General features: G+C 41.9%; 1 protein-coding gene and 1 long non-coding RNA gene across 2 annotated transcripts; both read left to right on the top strand.

Annotated features, from left to right (window-relative positions):
* The first annotated feature begins 278 nt into the window (after positions 1-278).
* Positions 279-19,778, top strand: LOC146392684 (uncharacterized). Its single transcript, XR_014802354.1, has 6 exons — positions 279-883; positions 5,493-5,535; positions 9,152-9,309; positions 9,396-10,063; positions 15,670-16,460; positions 16,584-19,778. It is a non-coding gene; the product is annotated as an uncharacterized LOC146392684 (long non-coding RNA).
* LOC146392685 (E3 SUMO-protein ligase ZBED1-like) lies at positions 10,176-12,559 on the top strand. The gene is made up of 2 exons (XM_084952029.1): positions 10,176-11,502; positions 11,664-12,559. The coding sequence occupies exons 1-2, from the start codon at positions 10,436-10,438 to the stop codon at positions 12,337-12,339; spliced, it is 1,743 nt and encodes a 580-aa protein (XP_084808155.1). The 5' UTR covers positions 10,176-10,435; the 3' UTR covers positions 12,340-12,559.
* Positions 19,779-22,582: the final 2,804 nt, after the last annotated feature.

Here is a 22,582-nt window from a genome sequence, read left to right on the forward strand (position 1 = left end):
AACTTATTTACAGAACACAAAACACACTGGAACCAAACGCACCTGGTGTGTTAAGTCTTGAACATGTCGTCTTTGTTTATTTAACTGTTTTATATTTTTGGTCTCCTTGGCACGTTGCTCTGCACAGTGTTTATTTAATTAATTACAGGCGGAACATTTGACTGGCGCGATTAGTTCCGCCCGTCAGAGGACTACATTACAGGTGGGAACCAAAAATATCGCGGTATAAAAGTAAACCGTAAACAGACGATATGAGTGGAGACAAGTGTCGCCTCTGTATTTCTCATTAACTCTGTCTCTGATCCTCATCAATTATCAGTATATCATGTGATTCTCCAAAACATCATTTAAAATATATTTCTCTGTTTAATCATTTCTATTTTTTTAATTCATTTATTTATTGTTCTGAATGATTGTCAGGTCATTATTTCATGTATCTATATGTTTCTTGAATACATCATGTGATTTTCCTCCACTGTCTTCCCTCCCTTCATCCTCTTCTCTCTCTCTCTCTCTCCTCCCTGCACATCCTCCTCTCTCAGTCTCTCCTCGGTGCTGCTGTCTTAGATGGAGATTCTTAGATGCTGATTCTGCTTAGTAGCGTTGATCCAGCATCCTCCCTCTCTGCCTCCAGCCGTCAGCTGACGTTCTTCAGCCGAGCCTGAGAGACGAGCCGAGCCCCTCAGAGTCCTGGGAGAGGAAACTACAGCGCCCACAATCCTCCAGCCGCGGCCCGGACTGTCGCCCGGCCTGGAGCCGAGTCCCACTGAACCCTGGGAGTCGTGGTCCTCGTCGGCTGGCTGGTGGGAGAGGTGGAGGGAGAGAGAGAGAGGGAGAGAGAGGGGGTGACGTGCCATGATAACCGTCAGAGGGAGAGAGAAAGGTGAGTTTATCTGTTTGTTTGTTTGTTTACCTGCCTGTGTTTCAGCTCGCCCCCCCCCCCCCCCTCCCGCTCTCTGTTTGTCATCATGTTCTCCCCCTCATCTTCTTCTCTCTGTACATCTCTGTCATCACTGCTTTCATCTTTTTCATCCACCATCTTTTCTTCTGTCAAACATCCTCCCCCCTCCTCCTCCCCCTCCTCTTTCCCCTCCTCCCCTCCATCTCGGTCTGACGGTGCATTTTCCTGTTGGAGCTTCAGTCTTCTGGGAATGAGCTGTGCTTTGTTGTCAATGTGTTTGTCTCATTAGATCTGAGTGTGTGTGTGTGTGTGTGTGTGTGTGTGTGCGTGTGTGTGTGTGTGACCATCTCCACCCAGTCTGAGCGGCAGTGAATGCATCAATCTGATGCTGGTTTTAGAAGAAGGTGTGATTGTTGCTCTGTGCAGCTGAGTGGACACGATACACAACAATACAACGCTGTATGACACAACACGGCAGTAAAAGACAGAAGTCACGACAAAAAACACCAAACACAGACAAAGCAAAATGACACAGAGAGACACAACATGAGGTGACGACATGAGACAAACACACACATTACAAAGTACAACACACAATACGACACAAACACACATGATACAAAACATGGACCAGCAAAAGACTTGACAACAAAGCAGCATGTTAAACACAACTCAAACTGACGTTACATGATGCGAGACAAAGATACACACAACACACAACACACCAAATGAAATGACACAGAACAGAATTATCTAACATGACAAATGACACAACATGGAGTGACAACACAACACAAACCAACACAACATTACAATAAATAACACAAAACAAGACGAGACGACGTGAAGTGACACAAACACAAACCAAAGAGAGACCTGACAACAAAACAACATGTTAATGACACACAACAACAAAATTAAAGGAACACAACATGGAGTGACATAACACCAAACCAAACAGCACAACATGACAACAAACACAAAAGTGAGTCAACACAACAACACAATGTGAAACCATGTGACACAATGAGACGATGAGAAGAGCGAGACAACACAAAGCAACACAAAAATCATCCTTCAACTGTTACACAACAACACAACACGAGACAACAGACGACACCAAACAAACTGGATCTGTCAGAGCTTCTGTCTTTACACCCTCATCAGGTCAGAGGTCAGGGGTCAGTGGTCAGGGGTCAGTGGTCAGAGGTCAGGTGGTACAGACACATTTACACCTGTTACGAATGTCGCTACCCGATCCGTACCGGAAACCCGATCGGTACCCCGCATGCGCAAATCTTACGTCACTTCCTCTCTTTGCCAACATTGCGACATTCAATATATTTGAATGATACGGTTAGCGCCCAGTTAGCTCCTAGCATTTCTCAGCAGCTCTGCCTCCTTTTCGACTACCGGGACATTTAAACAATGGATAATCCGTATACAAACAAATTCATGCTTTTCTCCTCAACAGAGAGCGTCCCCCGATTGAACAAAATAAGAAGAATGGCGCCTAATTACAGAGTTAATAATAGAGACTTTGTAATATCTCACGTGTAGATTCATCAGCCAGATTAAGTGTTTACTGACAATTGACAGTGTAAGCGGACATTATCATCACTATTCCAATCAATCTTCTCCACACAGACAAGCATAAACACACTCGACTATCACTAAATCAAATTTAACACACGTTTGTAATGATGCTAATTCAGTTTACATAGGGTTTATTTGCTCAGTCAGCAGGTGGCAGTATCCTCTTATACTGGGGAGTAAACTGGCATTAAACGAACAGAAGAAGAAGAAAACGCCTGCACATACGCGGTACGGATCGGGTAGACCCGATTTGTACGGTCCGACTTTGCACATGTGCAGTAAGGATCGGGGAGTCCTGATCCGTCACTATCTTTTTATTTTTCATTTTTGTCTACATTATATTGAAATGCTTCCTTATTGGAAACATGTTAAGAGATACTTATTATTCTTAACATCTTAACAGATACTCTGACCCGTAACTATCGTAAAGCGCTTCGACCGGACGTAGACACCTTTCGCGCATGCGGGGTACCGATCGTGTTTCCGGTACGGATCGGGTAGTGACAACGAACATGAGTTCATGTTGAGGCCTGTACCATGAAGTGAGGTCACTGTGTGAACTCCAGCTGTAACGTCCTGATTAACACACAGCTGAGAGGCTGCTTTAATGCTGCCTTAAGGTTCCTCTCTGAAGTCTGGATTTCTGAGTTCCTAGTCAGAAGTTTGAACCTGAACGCCTCCTGAATCAGAAAAACTCCACCAACCCCGACATCAGAATCCAAGATGGCTGCTCCTCATCAACAGCAGTGAACTCTCTGCTAATGTTCCTGTTTATAGCAGCTCAGTCTCATTAGTTTCACATGAAGTCAGTCAGACACAGAGAACTGTTCAGGTTTTATCTGTGGACATGTTGCTACGCTGTTTGTAGAGCGTTGTTAGCAGCTGTTGCTAACAACAGCTAGTCTGAGATACGTCTGAATCAGTTCACCTTCATGTTTAATGTTCCAGGTTTAAAGTGTTAATAGCTCAGGTGTTCTTCAGGGGAAGTTGTCTAAACTCCAAACTAAGTCTTTCCTGTGAGCATCTATGTTTCTCTGATTTCTCAAATGGACCAACGTCAGCTGTTCTGACGTCTGATTTCCAATGTAAATGGAACACAGCATAACTGCTGCTGAAAGACAGTAATGACCTGAACTATACAGAAACTAGAAACAAAACTGAACTAACCTCATATTACTATAAACTGGGAAATCCACTAACAGTGGATATGACCTTCTACCTGTGTCCATGTGTTCTGTGTCCTTACATCTCATATTACAAATGAAGGATCCAGAGAACATGTGACAAACCTCCCTGACTCTGTCACAGTCACAGTTTGACATTTTGTTGTTAGAGTCTCTTAAATTCGTCAGAAACTGACAGAATTAGCGTCCATTTTTCAACACAGCTGAACGACATCTGAACCGTTGTCATACTGTTCGTAGGCCTCATGTTTTAATCAGATCAGATCATCAGAGTTTTGAGCAGGTTGAATACCTGTGGACACTCAGAGTCTGGTGTTTTATTCCTCCTCCTCTCTTCTCTCTCGCTCTCTGGTTTTATTGGTTTATTGTTTCGTCTCCTTGTCAGTCTCTGTTTGTCTGGTACAGGACGTCCACACTGTCCATCTGTTTACTGCTCTCTCAGTGTCTGCAGGGTGAGGCAGCAGGTGAGGCAGCGGGTGAAGCAGCAGATGGCCTTTTTCCTGGGCTGCCTGCCCATTCCTTTTTTTCCTGACATCACCTCTGAATCCTCACCACCGTCCCTCCACAGTACTGACTGTGGAGTCAGGGAGTTACTCTGTTTATTTCAACAAACTGAAAATATTTTAACCCCCGAACTAATTTATCCACAATATCAATTTATATCAATATCAATCAATTCTATCAATTTTATCAGTGCATGACAACATGCATAACATCACTGCAGAGGTGATCATTAATGTAAATCTAACATCAAGTATCAATAACATTATTTTTTAATATAAGACCAGTAACATTGTTAGCTAATGCTAATGTTAATGTTATCTTAGTTAATGTTAGCTAATGTTAATGTTATCTTAGTTAATGTTAGCTAATGTTAATGTTAGCTAATGTTAATGTTAGCTAATATTAATGTTATCTTAGTTAATGTTAGCTAATGTTAGCTTAGTTAAGGTTAGCTAATGTTAATGTTATCGTAGTTAATGTTAGCTAATGTTAATGTTATCTTAGTTAATGTTAGCTAATGTTAATGTTAACTTAGTTAATGTTAGCTAATGCTAATGTTAATGTTAGCTAATGTTAATGTTAGCTTAGTTAATGTTAGCTAACATTAACATGAGCTGACATTAAGATTAGCAGACATTAACGTAATAGCTAACATTAATGTTAAAAATGTTAACGTTAGCTAATGTAGTTTGACTTTATTTCATTTTTAAATACTTGACAGTGAAACCCAGTCTATTACTCTCAAAATTTTCAACGATGTCTCCTCCAGCACAAACGCATTAATAAAACAGTAGAAGAAGGAGAGTCCAGACTACAGAGATCTGAACAGAGCGAGTTAACGTCAGGATCTACACCTCGCTCTGACGAGGTCATGTGACGATGTGACGAGAACATTTCTACTCAGTCGAGAAGCTGTTTCCTCTGAGTGTCGTTGTTATTACATCAGTAGAAAGAGATTTTAATAGAGGTGAGTAGAAACCAACAGCTGGAAGGAGGGAAGTGGGTCGACAGGATCAGCTGGGTGCCGTCGTCTCCCTCCTGACTTCCTGTGTCAGGACTCGCTCTGTGAGGGAGGAGGAGGGGGAGGAGGAGGGAACTGTGGGAGTCTGGGAACCTGTGGGGACGTGAAATGATCTTCTGGTTTGTCTCTGGTTGTTATTTTGGAAACCAGGGCGACAGCGTCGCTGAGACACTGCCCGTCCTCTGAGTGTGTTTGATTCAACTCCTCATGGTGCCGTTGATTTGACCCTCCTGTGCCACCGTAGTCTGACTGTCTTTTAACTTCCTGTTGTTTTCTGTCTGAACAGTAACTGCTGAGCCATGTCTGCCGGCCTCGACGACACTGAGTCGGTGAGTCTCACACACACAACTCCCCATCCCCGACTAAGCAGACAACACATGAATGCAACACGAATAATAACAAACAAGTCCGGTGGAAAAGACTAGGCCCCGAACACAACACTACTACTGAAACTGACCCTTTGCTAAGTCCCACCCCTCGAGCACAGACTAGCCAATCATAGTGCAGTATCATCCAGGAACTGCAGGACTAAGTCCTAAAACCAGGAAGTAAGTTAGCATGTTAGCACTTCCTGTTCCCTTGTCCCAAGGTGTGTTTCTGGTTAAATACCTGAAATAAGGTCTGTGGTTTTAACACAAGCTCAAGACATTTTCAGGTTTTATTCTCCGACATAAAATGGGTCAGTAAATCCCCCACTCCTGATGTTTGAAGCTTTTACGTGTCTTAAAAAAGGCGGTTGCTAACGAGTGTCTAAATGAGACTACAGAGGTTGTCGGGGACGTTACCATGAACACCCATCTACTCACCAGTCCACCTTTACAGCCTCGTTGTGACTCTGGCCCTTTCTCAATATGCGTACTTGTGCGTACTTGCGTTCTCGTGTACTCGTGATATGTCATCAGTCGGGGACCAAGTACTGTTCCAATCCGAAGTATGCATCAAGCCGAGAACGCGAAAAAGTCCCGGATGTGTTCTCGCTCCGCCCGTTTTATCGAGCATGCATCGGTGGTGACTTGTGTGTACTTGGTACAGCTAAATATCCCAGAATGCATTTTGTCAAAAAATTAAACGCGGCAATGGCGGATGAGCGGGGCTGAAAACTTTTAAATATTACTCTTTCTGGGTCACAAAATAAACTTTTAAGTTATTTTCAAGCGAGAATGTAGCTGTGTAAACTTCAAATATCTGCTCGATTTATCAAGATATCATATATTTCCAAACATGCTCCGATGTTTTCGGAGACGTCTGTGACCCGCCAGCTCCATAGCAGACAGCGAGGTCGAGGATCACTAGAGCCGGCGAGAACAGCGGACTCCCGGCACATCGTTTTCAACCCCCCCGCGGTCTTTTCGCTACTCAGGTTAAACAAACCCCAAACCCCAGCAGCTGTCTATTGTACTAAAATAAAAATAAAGGCGTTCTAACATCTCACCTGCTTGTTTTTATTAAGACATACATGTACACTACAGGGAGTGCAGAATTATTAGGCAAATGAGTATTTTGTCCACATCATCCTCTTCATGCATGTTGTCTTACTCCAAGCTGTATAGGCTCGAAAGCCTACTACCAATTAAGCATATTAGGTGATGTGCATCGCTGTAATGAGAAGGGGTGTGGTCTAATGACATCAACACCCTATATCAGGTGTGCATAATTATTAGGCAACGTCCTTTCCTTTGGCAAAATGGGTCAAAAGAAGGACTTGACAGGCTCAGAAAAGTCAAAAATAGTGAGATATCTTGCAGAGGGATGCAGCAGTCTCAAAATTGCAAAGCTTCTGAAGCGTGATCATCGAACAATCAAGCGTTTCATTCAAAATAGTCAACAGGGTCGCAAGAAGCGTGTGGAAAAACCAAGGCGCAAAATAACTGCCCATGAACTGACAAAAGTCAAGCGTGCAGCTGCCAAGATGCCACTTGTCACCAGTTTGGCCATATTTCAGAGCTGCAACATCACTGGAGTGCCCAAAAGCACAAGGTGTGCAATACTCAGAGACATGGCCAAGGTAAGAAAGGCTGAAAGACGACCACCACTGAACAAGACACAAGCTGAAACGTCAAGACTGGGCTAAGAAATATCTCAAGACTGATTTTTCTAAGGTTTTATGGACTGATGAAATGAGAGTGAGTCTTGATGGGCCAGATGGATGGGCCCGTGGCTGGATTGGTAAAGGGCAGAGAGCTCCAGTCCGACTCAGACGCCAGCAAGGTGGAGGTGGAGTACTGGTTTGGGCTGGTATCATCAAAGATGAGCTTGTGGGGCCTTTTCGGGTTGAGGATGGAGTCAAGCTCAACTCCCAGTCCTACTGCCAGTTTCTGGAAGACACCTTCTTCAAGCAGTGGTACAGGAAGAAGTCTGCATCCTTCAAGAAAAACATGATTTTCATGCAGGACAATGCTCCATCACACGCGTCCAAGTACTCCACAGCGTGGCTGGCAAGAAAGGATATAAAAGAAGGAAAACTAATGACATGGCCTCCTTGTTCACCTGATCTGAACCCCATTGAGAACCTGTGGTCCATCATCAAATGTGAGATTTACAACGAGGGAAAACAGTACACCTCTCTGAACAGTGTCTGGGAGGCTGTGGTTGCTGCTGCACGCAATGTTGATGGTGAACAGATCAAAACACTGACAGAATCCATGGATGGCAGGTTTTGAGTGTCCTTGCAAAGAAAGGTGGCTATATTGGTCGCTGATTTGTTTTTGTTTTGTTTTTGAATGTCAGAAATGTATATTTGTGAATGTGGAGATGCTATATTGGTGTCACTGGTAAAAATAAATAATTGAAATGGGTATATATTTGTTTTTTGTTAAGTTGCCTAATAATTATGCACAGTAATAGTCACCTGCACACACAGACATCCCCCTAAAATAGCTAAAACTAAAAACAAACTAAAAACTACTTCCAAAAACATTCAGCTTTGCTATTAATGAGTTTTTTGGGTTCATTGAGAACATGGTTGTTGTTCAATAATAAAATTATTCCTCAAAAATACAACTTGCCTAATAATTCTGCACTCCCTGTATTTTTATTAATACAGATTTCGCTACTGAGGTTAAACATGATATATAAGTAACTTAGATCACTTCTAAATGTAAAAACCTCTGGTGTTTCTCTGTATAAAACCAAAGTTATTCACATTTAGTGTTGAACTTTTCAAACACCACAAGTCCTCATTCAGTCTGACACGTGAACTTTCTTTATTGTTTGAATGTATTTTCAGCTGTTCTGGTCTCAGTCAGTAGAGGTTTGTTGGTTCTTCTGTTTACAGTTCTTGAAATTAAAGAATTAAATATTAAATATTAAAATTATTAAACACAGACAGTTTTCTGTCACTACAGGTTGCTCAATTAAAACAATAGTTTAATGATGTCTTGAAGACAAACAGACCAGCTGATGAAAACCAGTAAAAACTGTTTCATGTTACAAATCAGAGTTTCTGCTGCTCATCTGGTTAAAAACCATCAAGATCTAAAAAGTGTATTTTAAAAATTAGACTCTGACACATGGACAAAAGGGGACGTGACGCCATCTACAGGCGACTAAATGAAATGTTACCTTGAATGAAATCACAGATTTCTCAGGTTTAAAAAATCACTGGAAACATTTGTAATGATGTGAAAAAACAACAACTCAAATCAGCAGGACACAGTCCCCACAAGTCCAAGAGCTGAATGACCGGTCCCCACAAAGATAGGTGTACAAGGATGTGTGTGTGAGTGTGGTCAGCATGTTGAATATTTGATGAGGTGAGTGGAGGGAGAAGGAGGAGGAGGAGGAGGAGCAGCTTGTTATGTTGAAAACATCACAAACGATCCTGCAGCATAAACATCAGCCTGCAGTCTTTCATCCATTCATTCATTCATCCGTTCATTCATTCATCCATCCATCCATTCATTCATCCATCCATTCATTCTATCCTGGTCTCTGTCCCTGTCTCAGACCTGAACGAGGCGATCCCAGAGACTGAGCTGCTGGACAACAGCATCCAGAAAGGCCGAGCCCAGCTGTCCGTCAAAGCCCGATGGCACCGCCCCTCCAGGTCCCGTTACCGTGACAGCGTGAGCTCGACGGAGGGCGACGACAGCCTCGACAGGAAGGTACGAACGTTACTCTGGGTTAATGTCAAAGTTTAACGTCGTCATGTTAAAGATGTTTACATTGTCATGGCAATGCTGTGTCACAGGACAGTCCGTTACACTCGGCCCGCTCACCTCTCCACCTGGCCATGCGAGGCTCCTCCCCCTCCCCTGATTCGCTGCTGTCAGCTAGAAGCCCCGCCTTCTCCTTTGACATGTCGCTGGTGGGACCAATCAGAGCTCAGGACAGGTCACAGAACCGAGAGCCATGAGACCATGAAAGAAAACCTGCTTCACTTTGATCCCTCAGGTGCATCGCTCTCCAGAGGACGGAGGCGCGTCATTGGCTGCTCCCCCGCGGGGGCGGTACCACCCCAGCCAACATTTATATGTGGGGCCCATATGGTTTGGAAGTGGGCTGAAAAATGGGCCCCATATAGGATTGTCCGCGGGTTCCGTAATGGCCCCATATTAAATGCCCATATAGGTGTTATGTTAGGAAAATTTGGGAACTAAATGAGCTCCAACTGGGCAAAGTACACAGAAACCCACCCGGGCCCCACCTTTCAAGTTTTTTGTGGGTACCATGTGGGTACCACAAAGGCTAAAAAGTGGGTTTCAAGTGGGATTGTCTGCGGGTTCCAAAATGGCCCCATTTTCTAAGCCCATCTCGGTGTTATATTGGTAAAATTTGGGAACTAAATGGGCCCCAACTAGGCAAAGTACACAGAAACCCACCCGGGCCCCACCTTTCAAGTTTTTTTGTGGGTACCATGTGAGTATCTCTCGCTCTCTCTCTCTCTCTCTCTCTCTCCATATATATATATATATATATATATATATATATATATATATATATATATATATATATATATATATATATATATATATATATATATAAGTGCTGTCGAAATTATTGCGTTAATTGTTAAGATCAACGCGAAATGTTTAACGCGTTAAAAAAATTTAACGCTGATTTTTTTTTTTTTATTAATTTCCTGTAATCTAAGACCTTTAAACTCATGAGCACCTCTGGAGGAGGGGGCAACAGTGTGCTATGCTGGCGTTTGGCCTGACAGAAATGATTAGAAGAAGAAGAAGTGACACCATGCTACTATCTAGCTAACACTAGCTAACACACGCAAGCATGGACGAGGGCGGACTTTTGGGTGGAAAGTTTTTCTTTAAGAAGTTGCCTGATGGCTTGTTGGACAAAACGAGAGTAAGATGCACAATTTGCAAAGCTGAATGCAGGTACCACAGAAGCAGTTCATCACTGGCGTATCACCTGAGAGCAAAACACCAAACTGAATCCACCTCTACGGGACCTCGCCAGTCTACGCTTCAGGAGTATGGTGCTCGTGGACGAATAACAAAAAATGTGAGAGAAAAATTAACCAATTCCTTGGTTGTTTGGATAGCTAAAAACTGCCGACCAGTTAGCATAGTAGAAGATGATGGACTGAGAGAAGTCATTCGCGCTGCATCAGGAGATGAGTGTTACAATCTGCCCTTGAGAGGAACCATTGTGTCGAGACTGCACACTTTGTATGGGGACCAGAGGGCTCAGCAGTGCAGCAAGCTTGTGCAAGTAAGGAACGTCGCTCTCACCGGAGACCACTGGACTTCGGTGAACAACGATAATTACTTGGGGGTCATGGCGCATTTTATTGATAACGACTGGACTATGCAATCGTTTGCACTAACAGTGAGTAAAACTGAAGAGAGACACTATGCTGAGGCGTGTGCTGACCATTTTCTGAATGTTGCAAACGAATGGAAAATCAAGGACAAGGTAACCACGCTTGGCACCGACAGTGCTCGTAACATGGTTGCAGCCGCCAGACTACTTCCATTTGAACACATGCCCTGCATGACCCACATTCTGCAAAGAACGGTCACAGTTTCTCTTAATGACAGCGCATTTGAAAGGGCTCTGGCCAAATGTCGCAAGATTGTTGGACATTTTAAGCATAGTCCAGCAAACGCTCAGGAATTAAAGGCACAGCAAGCTGCACATGGACATCAAGCAGAACCGCTTGTTCAGGACATTCCAACAAGATGGAACTCCACCCTAGAGATGATCAAGCGGATCCAGAGAAACAAATCTGGGCTGACCACCATCCTGACTCAACAAAACAGCAAGGTGACCATGTTGACTGACCAGGAGCTTGACAGACTGCAAAAGCTGGAGGAACTACTGGAACCTTGCAGGTAAATCATTTTGTTTCTCATGATTGTGTGTCTATCTTTGCGTTCTAGCTTTGTTTTCAAGTATGTTCTCCACCTCCACCTCTGTGTATTTTCATATGTGGTATTTATGTTTGTCTCTGTGTGATTAATAGAAAAATACAGACTTGATCTTTCTATTGCAGATATGTTACCGAACTGCTGGGGGGAGAGCGGTATGTCTCCTGTTCCATGGTGTTGCCAGCCTTGTGTCATTTGTTCAGGATTATGGAGCCCTTAGATGATGACCCAGTCTACGTTTTGAGGTTTAAGAAGGTTTTTATCACAGACCTAGCTCAGCGGAGGGACAGCAGCAATCTCACATGGCTGAAGATCGCTACTGCCCTTGATCCCAGGTTTAAAGACCTTAAATGCCTTTCCAAAGATGAAAGAAGAGAGGTGTGGGCATCAGTACATGACCTTCTGATGTCAGAGACGGATGCACACCAACCATCTGCTCAGACAAAAGAGGAACCCTCACCAAAGAAGAGCAAGATGTCCATCTGCTTGCTGGGTTCTCCTGATTCAGATACAGAGGAAGAGGAAGATGCTATAGACTGCTGTCTGAATCTGTACAAAGCAGAGCCCAAAATTGACATAGGAGAGTGTCCACTACAGTGGTGGTTAAAGAGAGAAGGAGCACATGCTAGGCTGGCACCTATTGCACGCAAGTACCTGTCAACCCCTGCAACCACAGTGCCTTGTGAGAGATTATTCTCACTCTCAGGTCACATCATCCAAAAGAAGCGTGCTTCTTTGTCATCAGACAATGTAAACAGAATAGTCTGCCTCAGTAACTGGCTGAGTGCAAAGAAGGACTAAGCCAGATCGCTCCTTTGAAGTGAAAAATGTTCAACATTCTGGGTTTTCAGCCGTGTCTTTTTGTGTTTTAAATACTGAGTTTTGTGCACCCTTTATTGTTATGATATTCACTTTAACCTGTAGGCCTGGGTTCGGTCACTGTTGATGGCCTTAAAGGTTTTTGTAAGTTTTCACTGTGTTAAAGATTGATGAAAACTATTAAAATTCTCTTTGAATTTCAGCATACATTCTTTGTGTTTATTCTGCATTTACTTCATTGTGTTGCATAAATGTCTGTTACAATCTTAAAATATAAAGAATAAAAAAATGTAATTGGAGCCAGGCTATTAATCAAGTAATTGCGATTAATCGCAATTAATAACAGAAAACTGTGACATTAGTTAGTTAATTTTTTTTAAATCTATTGACAGCACTAATATATATACATATATATATACACACATATATATATATATATACACACACATATATATATATATATATATATATATATATATATATATATATATATATATTAGGGGTGCAACGATACACAAAATTCACGGTTCGGTTCGATACTTTGGTGTCATGGTTCGATATTTTTTCGATACAAAAACATGTTCATGCCTTTTTAATTTGTCATTTATTAAAATTATAAATATATATTTTAACTCAAAAGTACAATTTTTAAATTTAATGTTGCTGAAACAACAAAGTAATAAAAAAAAAAAAATCTATCTGATCGAGAAATCACTCATCTTTGGAAAAGAGAGTTTATTACAGAGAAATGGCTCTCTCCGAAATAAAAGCTATACTATACGTTTCTTCTGGGCTATATTCTCAGCAGCATATTAAACATATCAGGTCCCCATAAGGAGAATCATGTGCTAAGCTGTCTAAATGACTCGGGTAAAGTTTGTAGCATGCGTGCTTGTTGTTTTTGTCTGCTTCCACTTGTCTTTGCACTAGGATGATGTCGGCGTAAATGTGCAGTCATATTCAGTCATATTCGTTGTGTTCCCACTAGTGCTGTCAGCGTTAATCTGAAATGACGTTAACGCCACAACACGGCAAATCTCCGTTAACGAGCTACCGCGGATCGCCCGGTGCGTGGGGCTGGATGGCCAACACCTTAACGAGCTAACTGCGCTAAAGCACTAGTTCCCACCAATGTAATTGACCCTGTGCATGAGAAAATGCTAACTTCCTGGTTTGAGACCGGATGTGGGGTTGTACATTTCCGGTAGCTTTACTTTGCGGTCAATCGCTACTGCGAAGATATACTCCAAAATCATGTCCAAAACTCGAAAACGGAAAGATCGCGTTAAGTTACAAAGAGCAGAAGGTGGGAACACTCACCACTGTTGTGTCATAAAAAATCTAATGATCAATTTTGACGTTTAAAGAGTTTAGATCGATCAGTTGTTTACATCACTCAACACAAGCAGAACTGCATTACTGCATGCAGAAGACACATCGTCCACATTCAGAAGCACATCTCTGTATAGTGACTGGTCTTATGATTTAAACAGGCAAATGTTCAGCATTCAAACTACAGGTGAAGAATAGTCAAACCAGATGTTTCCCCCATTATGTCGAGATCAGCTAGTCAAGTACACACCTACACAGCATGTTAACAAACTGTGAAAAAAGCCACACAAAAAATGAATGATTGCTGGTAAGGGTTTTTATACATTAGTATGTATAAAGGGTATGTTGTGACTTACCTTAAAAATTACAGTGGTCCCTCGCGGTTCACCTTTCACCTCGCTGTTTCGCAGATTTTTTAGTGCAAGTTTGCATGCTTTTTTTTTTTACATCACATTGTGTCATGCGCCCTGATCGCTGCAAACGATCTCCTCCGTGCCGTCTCTCCTGTACAGTACACAATCGCTACATCGATCGCTAGCAGTGTGACTCTGAAGTGCAGTACTGTATGTCCACGATGTCCACGAAATGTTTTGCACCGTCAAAAAATAAAATTGGCTACTTGATTTCACCTATCGCTGGTTATTTTTAGAACATAACACCCGTGATAAACGAGGGACAGCTGAGAAATATAACATTTGAATCCATTTTCTCTTTTGCCCTGAGGCGCGGGGAAAAAATATCGACAAGTCAATGAACATCATTTACAGATATATTGGGTAAATGCCCAAGACATCTATAGAAATGTAAATCGCCGCTTGATTCATTCATTTGCTTAACTTGTTTTGGACCGTAAACCAGGCGCCAATAGGACACCGGAAACAAAGCTCCCCACAGGAGTTTCCGCACCGGAAGTAGCATATGCTAACGTGTACATAGTCAATTGAGCATTGCGTGTCACATCCGACATACTGTTTTACTTTTGTCCATGACACGCTTACCTTCAGGGTCATACGTCACATGAAAACCAAAATAGTTCCAAACGCCAGATCTGAATGAGGGTGGGGGAGGTTCAGTTTGCCATGTTGCAAGGAGAGCTTAACTTCTATCTCGCTAGCTTGCCCTGCACTCAGTGAATCTGCGTTCGACTACTCCGCCTAGGCTGCACTGTCGAGCGCAGATCCACTGAGCGCTCAACACAGACAGCATGTCAGAAGGAAAGTTGATAAAATAAATTAAAAATGTTGTATTGTTCGATACATATGCATACCGAACCGAAAGCAGTGTACCGAACGGTTCAATATCGATATGAATATCGTTGCACCCCTAATATATATATATATATATATATATGTATATATATGTATGTATATATCAGTACCAGACTCCATTGACAAAAACAGGGATTTTACTGGGAACTGCTGGAATACCACTGCCTCCATCTGTTAGTGTGTTAGTGTGTTTGTGTTACTGTGTGGCACTTTTACTTCAGTAAAGTATCTGATTACTTCCACCACTGAAAGTCACACAGTAACACAGACACACTAACAGATGGAGGCAGTGGTATTCCAGCAGCTCCTCGTTAAATCCCTGTTTTTGTCAATGGAGTCTGGTAGTGAGTATATAGAGATGTTTGTGGTTAAACTAAAAGGAGCTTAGAAAGAATGAAAATAAAAATTAATAGAAATAAATTAAGAAGTAGAGGCAGAAGACAGAACTTTACTGAGAGCTGCTCTGAGGTTTCAGACCATTATAAACGTTACTGAACGTGTTGTTTTTGAACGCAGCTCAGCCGCTGTTCACACACACACACACACACACACACAGGTGAGTCAACAGGTGAACCGTCTGTGTCACAATTTAACCATCTTTGAAGCTAAAGCTAGCTGCAGCTAGCTCCTGTTAGCTGCCGTGTTGACAGGTAAAGGTGAGTTTTACTTGCATCATCTTACCTGAGCTGGTTCCCTGTGTGTGTGTTTTCAGGAGTTTTCAGTGTCTTCTTGAGTCAGGAACAACAAACCGTCTCCATGACGACGGGCTGCCGGAGCGCGCCTGCGCAGTGCCGCGCGGAAACGGCGGGGACACAGAGAGTGGAAAGTGTGATTCTAACACGGATCTGAACCTGGTTTAACGTTTGAACTTTAAATTAGTGATGTGACGTTCTGTATCGAGGCTTCGAAGCTTGTGTCGAGTAATGGAGGGGGCGTTTCCGCGATGCGCGTATCGAGGCTTGCTTCATTTATGGGAGGAGCTGAAAATGATGACGTCCGAAGCCTCGCTGCCCGGCTGTACCACGTGGCTGGTTCAGGAAGTGGTTCGAACTTTGCCGCGAGCTATGACAGCGATATAAACCCCTCAGACTTCATTCAAAATGTGGGTGTTTGATGGAGAGTTGCGGTTAGTGAGAGTTTGGAGAGAGTTGGAGACAGTTTGGAGAGAGTTAGAGACAGTTTGGAGACAGTTTGGAGGTTTAGGAGAGTGAGGAGAGAAAGGAGAGAATGGAGCCAGCTAAGAAGAGAAGGATGTCCTCCCCTGTGTGGGAACATTTTGATCTTATATCTCCCAACAAGGTATGTACATTTCTACAGAAGATGTATTTTCATAATACTGATGGTGCAATACAATTTATGTTAAGCTGTTTTTACTTTTGCACAAGGTGAAGTGTTTGCTATGTGCCAGGGAGCTGGGATATAACAACAACACCTCATCCATGCTTAGGCACTACAGAGCTTTGCATGAGAATAAGGGGAACACCGACTGTGGAGCACGACCAGGTGAGCCATCAAATGCCATGATAATATAGCATGCAGTAATGTTACTAAATGATATAACAATATTATACAACAATACAATACAATACAACTTACGACACCAACTCTCTGCCATCTATAATCCAGTTTTGAGATCCCTTCCCAGACGCCTTAACGCCCACTCACATCCTGGGCCATCTGACCTCAGGAATTCGCATGATAAGGTGGGGCCAGGTTTCACAATGAACACACCCGAAACTCTGGCTGATTGGGACCCACACCCAGTTTCACACCTTGGCTCAGGCGATTAGAAGATCATCAGGGGGTCCTTTTGTCCCTCTGTGGGGGGATACTCCCACTAGGTTTATATCTGGGACTCTCCACCATTTGACCTTAGAACTGAAGAAGCTTCTCGGATGAGAGGTGAAACGTCTTCAAGTAAACTTAAAGAAGTCCAGACGCTTTTCTTTGCAAGCTCCTTTGACTACGATGACCTGGATGACTGAGAACCTTCACAGACAATATTATACAACTGTAATAAGTTATGTGTGTGATATTTATATTTGTGCTTTGTTTTTATTGTCTTTCCTCAGGTGAACAATCTCAAATAGATGAAGACCTGGTTAGCATGGTGATTGAGGACTCCCAGCCATTTAGCATTGTGGAGGACAAAAGATTTAAAAGATTTGTTAAATATTTAAATCCTAGCTATGTTCTCCCCACTAAAAAGTTCATAAAAGCAGTGAAAATTTAGTTTTTACAGAATAAAATGTGAACAGGCAGGACTGAGGCTCAACGCCTCAGTGTGTAGCTGGCCATACCTCAACGTTACAAAAGCACAACCACTGTCCATACCCCAGCCACACCTCACAGTAAATTATCATTTCCATTTTAAGCATTTCCAAATAATCATTTTCCATACTGCCAGTATAAATATACACAGTATACTGCCATCACTACAATATACATGTTTTACACACTCCTTTTGTTGTTGACGTTTACAGGCTGTGTGCAAAATGCCACACTCTTCAAATTCATGCCAACTAATATTTTTTCGTCCAGTAGATGTCCTACTCGAGCAAATTAGCTCGGTGCTGCCGCCGGCGGACGGAGCACGAACTGCACCAAGTAAAATCAGCTCGGTGCTGCCACCTGCTGCCACAACCACAGAGCTCACGCTCCCGCCACCTGCTCATTAATACATGTTAATATTTATTGATATTAGAATATAATTATTAATATGTTTTTATAGTGTTAAATTTGACAACAACAACACTAATAAATAGATAAATAAATATATGAGGTCAGAGATAGTAACATGACTGCTTATCATCATCTGAGCTTCACTTCCCACTTGATAAGAAATCAAATGGTGTTGTCATGGTAACACCTGGCAGAACACTTAGGTAAAACAGAGGTGAGGTGTGGTCACGTGACTTCAGGTGAAAGAGGAACCAGAGAGAGGGGACAGAGCTGGAGCTGATCCAGGTCCATGAAGACTGAATCAAACTGAGTCCAGGTCCGAGTCAGAGACGACGTGAGTGAAAAAACTTTCACATTTATTTTAGTCTGTGAACAGAGAATAGAAATAACTGAGAGAGAGGAGACTGAGTTTACTGTCTGATCCTGGGTCTGATCACGCAGAACAAATCATCTGAATTTTGTTTGTTGCTGTGGAAGTGTGTTATTGATCTCTCCTCTGTTGTTTTAACTGATTATTGACAACCTGCAGAGCTTTGATTTGAAGGAGCAGAGATTTGAACGTTTCTACATCTTGAAGGAAACTGATCCAGTAAACCAAAGTTTGTTATCAGTAAAATCAGAGCTGATTTTATTTCCTCTCCTGGAGATATGACATCAGTATTAGTATATGTGATTAGAATTATATCAGACGACAGGTAGAGCACAGATGAATCACAGGTGATAAAACCTGAGTGGAGTTCTGTGGAAAAATATTTCCTGTTGTCAAACTGAACCAACCTGTTTCTCATGAATCTTTTCTCCTCGAACGAAACAAGAAAATCTTAATGTCTGATCAGAGACGATGCACAGTAAAGTTAGAATAATGTTCAACCCCAGCAGAATGAACAGTGATTGTGTGTTTCCACAGATGCACTGTAGGTGCAGGTTTCCTTTCACTATGACTTGCAGATAAACAGCACATACACCGCCCCGCCAAAAACAAACAGTCACACTAATATTTACTTTGACCTCCTTTAGCTTTGATTACAGCATGCATTCACCAAGGCATCTTCTCAACAAGAAGAACACAGTGTTACAACAGTTATTTCTGTCCAGAGTTGCAGTAATTTTCTTGTATTGATGATGGAGAGACTGCTGCATTAAGTCTTCTCCAGAACTGAGGTTCTCAGTGGGGTTTGTTTAAGTTTTAAACTAGTTTAGCATGTCTGTGAATAGTGTGATATTTAAATCAGCCATAAGTCCCATTGTTGTGCATTGACACTGGTACCCTGTGGGGTTTTTGACCATTAGTAGTGTTATGGAACAAGGTTGTGCACCAGTGGGGAAAAAAAGATCTAGATTTAAGGCAGATATCAATATTTAAATATAAAACTACTATATTATGTTATGTGTATGATATTTACACCTGTGTATGTACTGTATATGAATGTACAAATATCTGTCATAGGTATGTCTGTCTCACTGTGGACTGCCTCCCCTTTTTGCTGACACTTGGGAAACAGAGGTGATCTTACTCTCCTTGACAAAATCAGGATGCCTCAGCCTGCTACCTGCCACAATACTGGTGCTCCCATAGTGCACTGCTCAGCATGCACGTGGCCATGAAGGACACAGGCAGTTGGGTGGGGTCGAGGTGGAGGGAAGGGTGAAGCGGTCAGGTGTAACAGGATTTTTCTGCAACCCACCCAACCTTCCCTCAACCCATGTCTTCACCCCTGCCCCAGGTTACCCATCCCACCACCCACTTACCTCTCACCAATTTCTCTCGCTGCCCCCCCACCTCACAGCCTGCTCCGACCACACAGCCTGCTCTGACCCCAGCAGCCCCTCACATCTGGACACCTGAGACTGAGCCAGCAAGGGAAAAACCAGCTGCTTTATTTTAATGGTCTGGTGATACTGAGATGGAGATGGATAAGTATTCTCTCCTCTCTATCCTCCTCTCTGCTCCTCTATGAGCTCAGAGTTTTGTGGTGATTGAATTCCAATGCGAATGGATTTACAATTGCAAGCCAGAGACCGTTACTGAACACTGAGAATGTTTTATTACATTCTCAGTGTTCATTATCATTGTGATCCATGCTTTTATAATAACAATTGTGTAATTCCTCTTTTATTAAAAAAAAGTATAATTGACAACGGTTTGACTTGTATATTTTTTCCCACCAACTGAAACCCATCACTTAAAGTTCACTGTAGTTTAAATCTATTAAAGCATACGTGGTAATTTTTTTTCAGTTTTTTTTGGTTTTGTTTGTTTTTTGATACCCTGTATTGTCCTGTTTGTGACATTGAGCCACCATGCTCAACATCAAACTAATCTCTGCAAATATCTTAATGTACAAAGTCCAGGCAACACTCAGATAGTCAAATTTGCTTAGGAACACTCCTGGCTACCTGGGTGTATATTGATGGTATCCGTAATAAGAGGTAAACAAGCGTAAACACATGACTGAATGCTTTCTTTATTACCCTATTTAGCAGAGGATCCATCTGATAATCCTTTATAAAAGGTTATACCAGATTATATTAAACCTGCGTGTCCAAACCACATTAAAGTTTGGACACAGATTTTCATTTAATGTTTTCTCTTTATTTTCATGACTATTTACATTGTAGATTCTCACTGAAGGCATCAAAACTGAATGAACGCATGAAATTATGTAGTAAACAAAAAGTGAAATAACTGAAAACCCTTTTTATATTTTGGATTCTTCAAAAAAAGCCACCCCTTTTAACAAATTTCCCACGTGTGGGACTAATAAAGGTTATCTTATCTTTGCTTTGATTATTGCTTTGCACACTCTTGGCATTCTCCCAATGACCTTCATGAGCTCGTCACTGGAAATGGTTTTCCAACAGTCTTGCAGGAGTTCCCAGAGATGCTGAGCAATTTTCGGCCCTTTTGCCTTCACTCTGTGGTCCATGGGATTAGGTCAGGTGACCGTGGAGGACTCTCCTTCTTGGTCAAATAGCCCTTGCAGAGCGTGGAGGTGTGTTTGGGGTCATTGTCCTGTTGAAAAATAAATGATGGTCCAACTAAATGCAGACTGGATGGGATGGCATGTGGTAGCCATGTTGGATTGGTGAGCCTTCAATTTTGAATCAATCCCCATCAGTGTCACCAGTAAAGCACCCCCCACACCATCACACCTCCTCCTCCATGCTTCACGGTGGGAACCATAAATGTAAAGACCATCCGTTCACCTTTTCTGGGTGGCACAAAGACACGGCGGGTGGAGCCAAAGATCTCAAATTTGAACTCATCAGACCAAAGCACAAATTCCCACTGGTCTAATGGCCATTCCTTGTGTTTCTTTGTCCAAAAAATCTCTTCTACTTGTTGCTTTTCCTAAATAATGTTTTTTTTAGCATCTATTTGACCATAAAGGCCTGATTGGTGCAGTCTCCTCTGAACAGTTGATGTAGAGATGTGTCCGCCACTGGAACTCTGTGTGGGATTTATCTGGTCTCTAGGTGCTGTTAACTTGCAATTTCTGAGGCTGCTGACTCAAATGAGTTTATCCTCAGCAGCAGAGGTGACTCTTGGTCTTCCTTTCTTGGGGCAGACCTCACGTGAGCCAGTTTTGTCGTAGTGCTTGATGGTTTTTGGCAACTGCACTTAGAGAGACACAAGTTTTAGCAATTTTCCAGACTGACTGACCTTCACTTCCTAAAGCAATGATGGACTGTTGTTTCTCTTTACTTAGCTGATTGGTTCTTGCCATAATATGAATTCTGACAGTTGTCAAATAGGGCTGTCAGATGTGTACCAGCCTGACTTCTGCACAACACAACTGATCCCATCCCCATTAAGAAGGCAAGAAATTCCACAAACGAACCCTGACAAGCACACCTGTGAAGTGAAAACCATGTCTACATCATGAAGCTCACTGAGAGAAGCCAAGGGTTTGCAGCACTGTGAACAAAGCAAATGGTGGTTACCTTCAGGAATCTAAAATATAAGACATATTTAGAGTTAGTAATCATTTTTTCTTTGCTACAAAATTCCATGTATCTTGCTTCATATATTTGATGTCTTCAGTTTGTAACTATAATGTAGAAAGAAGTAAAAATAAAGAAAAAACATTAAATGAGAAGGTGTGTGCAAACTCTTGACTGGTAGTGTATGAACTTGTTTCCTTGTGTAAATAATATATACAGTGCTTACTAAATGTATTAGACCACCTGTCATAAAAACAAGAAAATAAAATATTTTAGAAATTATAAATATTTTCAAAAATTTGTGAATTCATGCTTTTATAGTCAAATTTGAGCTGGTACACTGGATTTAATTAAGGTCCAGTGTGTTTAATTAACATTTTGGTCACTAAAAGTAATTTGTATGTTCAGAAGTGAAAGTAAATAACTGTAATTTGGCATGTTAATCAAATGTGCTTCACAAGTTTTTCAGTGTTTTTTGCAAAATAGTAAATAAAACTCTCAGTAAATTAAAATAAGTCAAATGGATAATTACAATAATTTTATTTTAGCATTGGAAGTATCATTTTGAGAGCCGGTGTAAAGAGAATAAAATAGGGGTAATATGAGCTCGTTCTGTGGAGTCTTGCTGTAGCATTTTGCATTGCCTGGAGGAGTGACAGAGGATTTGTCTAAGCTGAAAAACAGTGGTAGAGTAATTGAGGTGCAATGATCTAAATGCAAAAGCAATGTTTTATAGTTCAAAGAAAGACACTAAAGATCCCAAACATGGCCTCAATCTTGCCAAACTTCAAAATAATCAGGTTATTGGGGAAATCCAGGATAAACCATCAACTGGAGTGGACAACCTATCCAGCTGATCAGGCTTAAAAGATGTGTACAGCTGAATGTCATCAGCATACAAATTACAAGAATTGCCAGAAAAAGTTTGAATGATACTGGCTAGCAAAAATGTATACAAGGAAAATAATAATGAACCCAGGACTGAACCTTGTTGAACC

Source organism: Perissodus microlepis, chromosome 2, assembly GCF_051167445.1.
Source record: "Perissodus microlepis isolate ML-2025 ecotype Zambia chromosome 2, ASM5116744v1, whole genome shotgun sequence".
Taxonomy (NCBI): Eukaryota; Metazoa; Chordata; class Actinopteri; order Cichliformes; family Cichlidae; genus Perissodus; species Perissodus microlepis.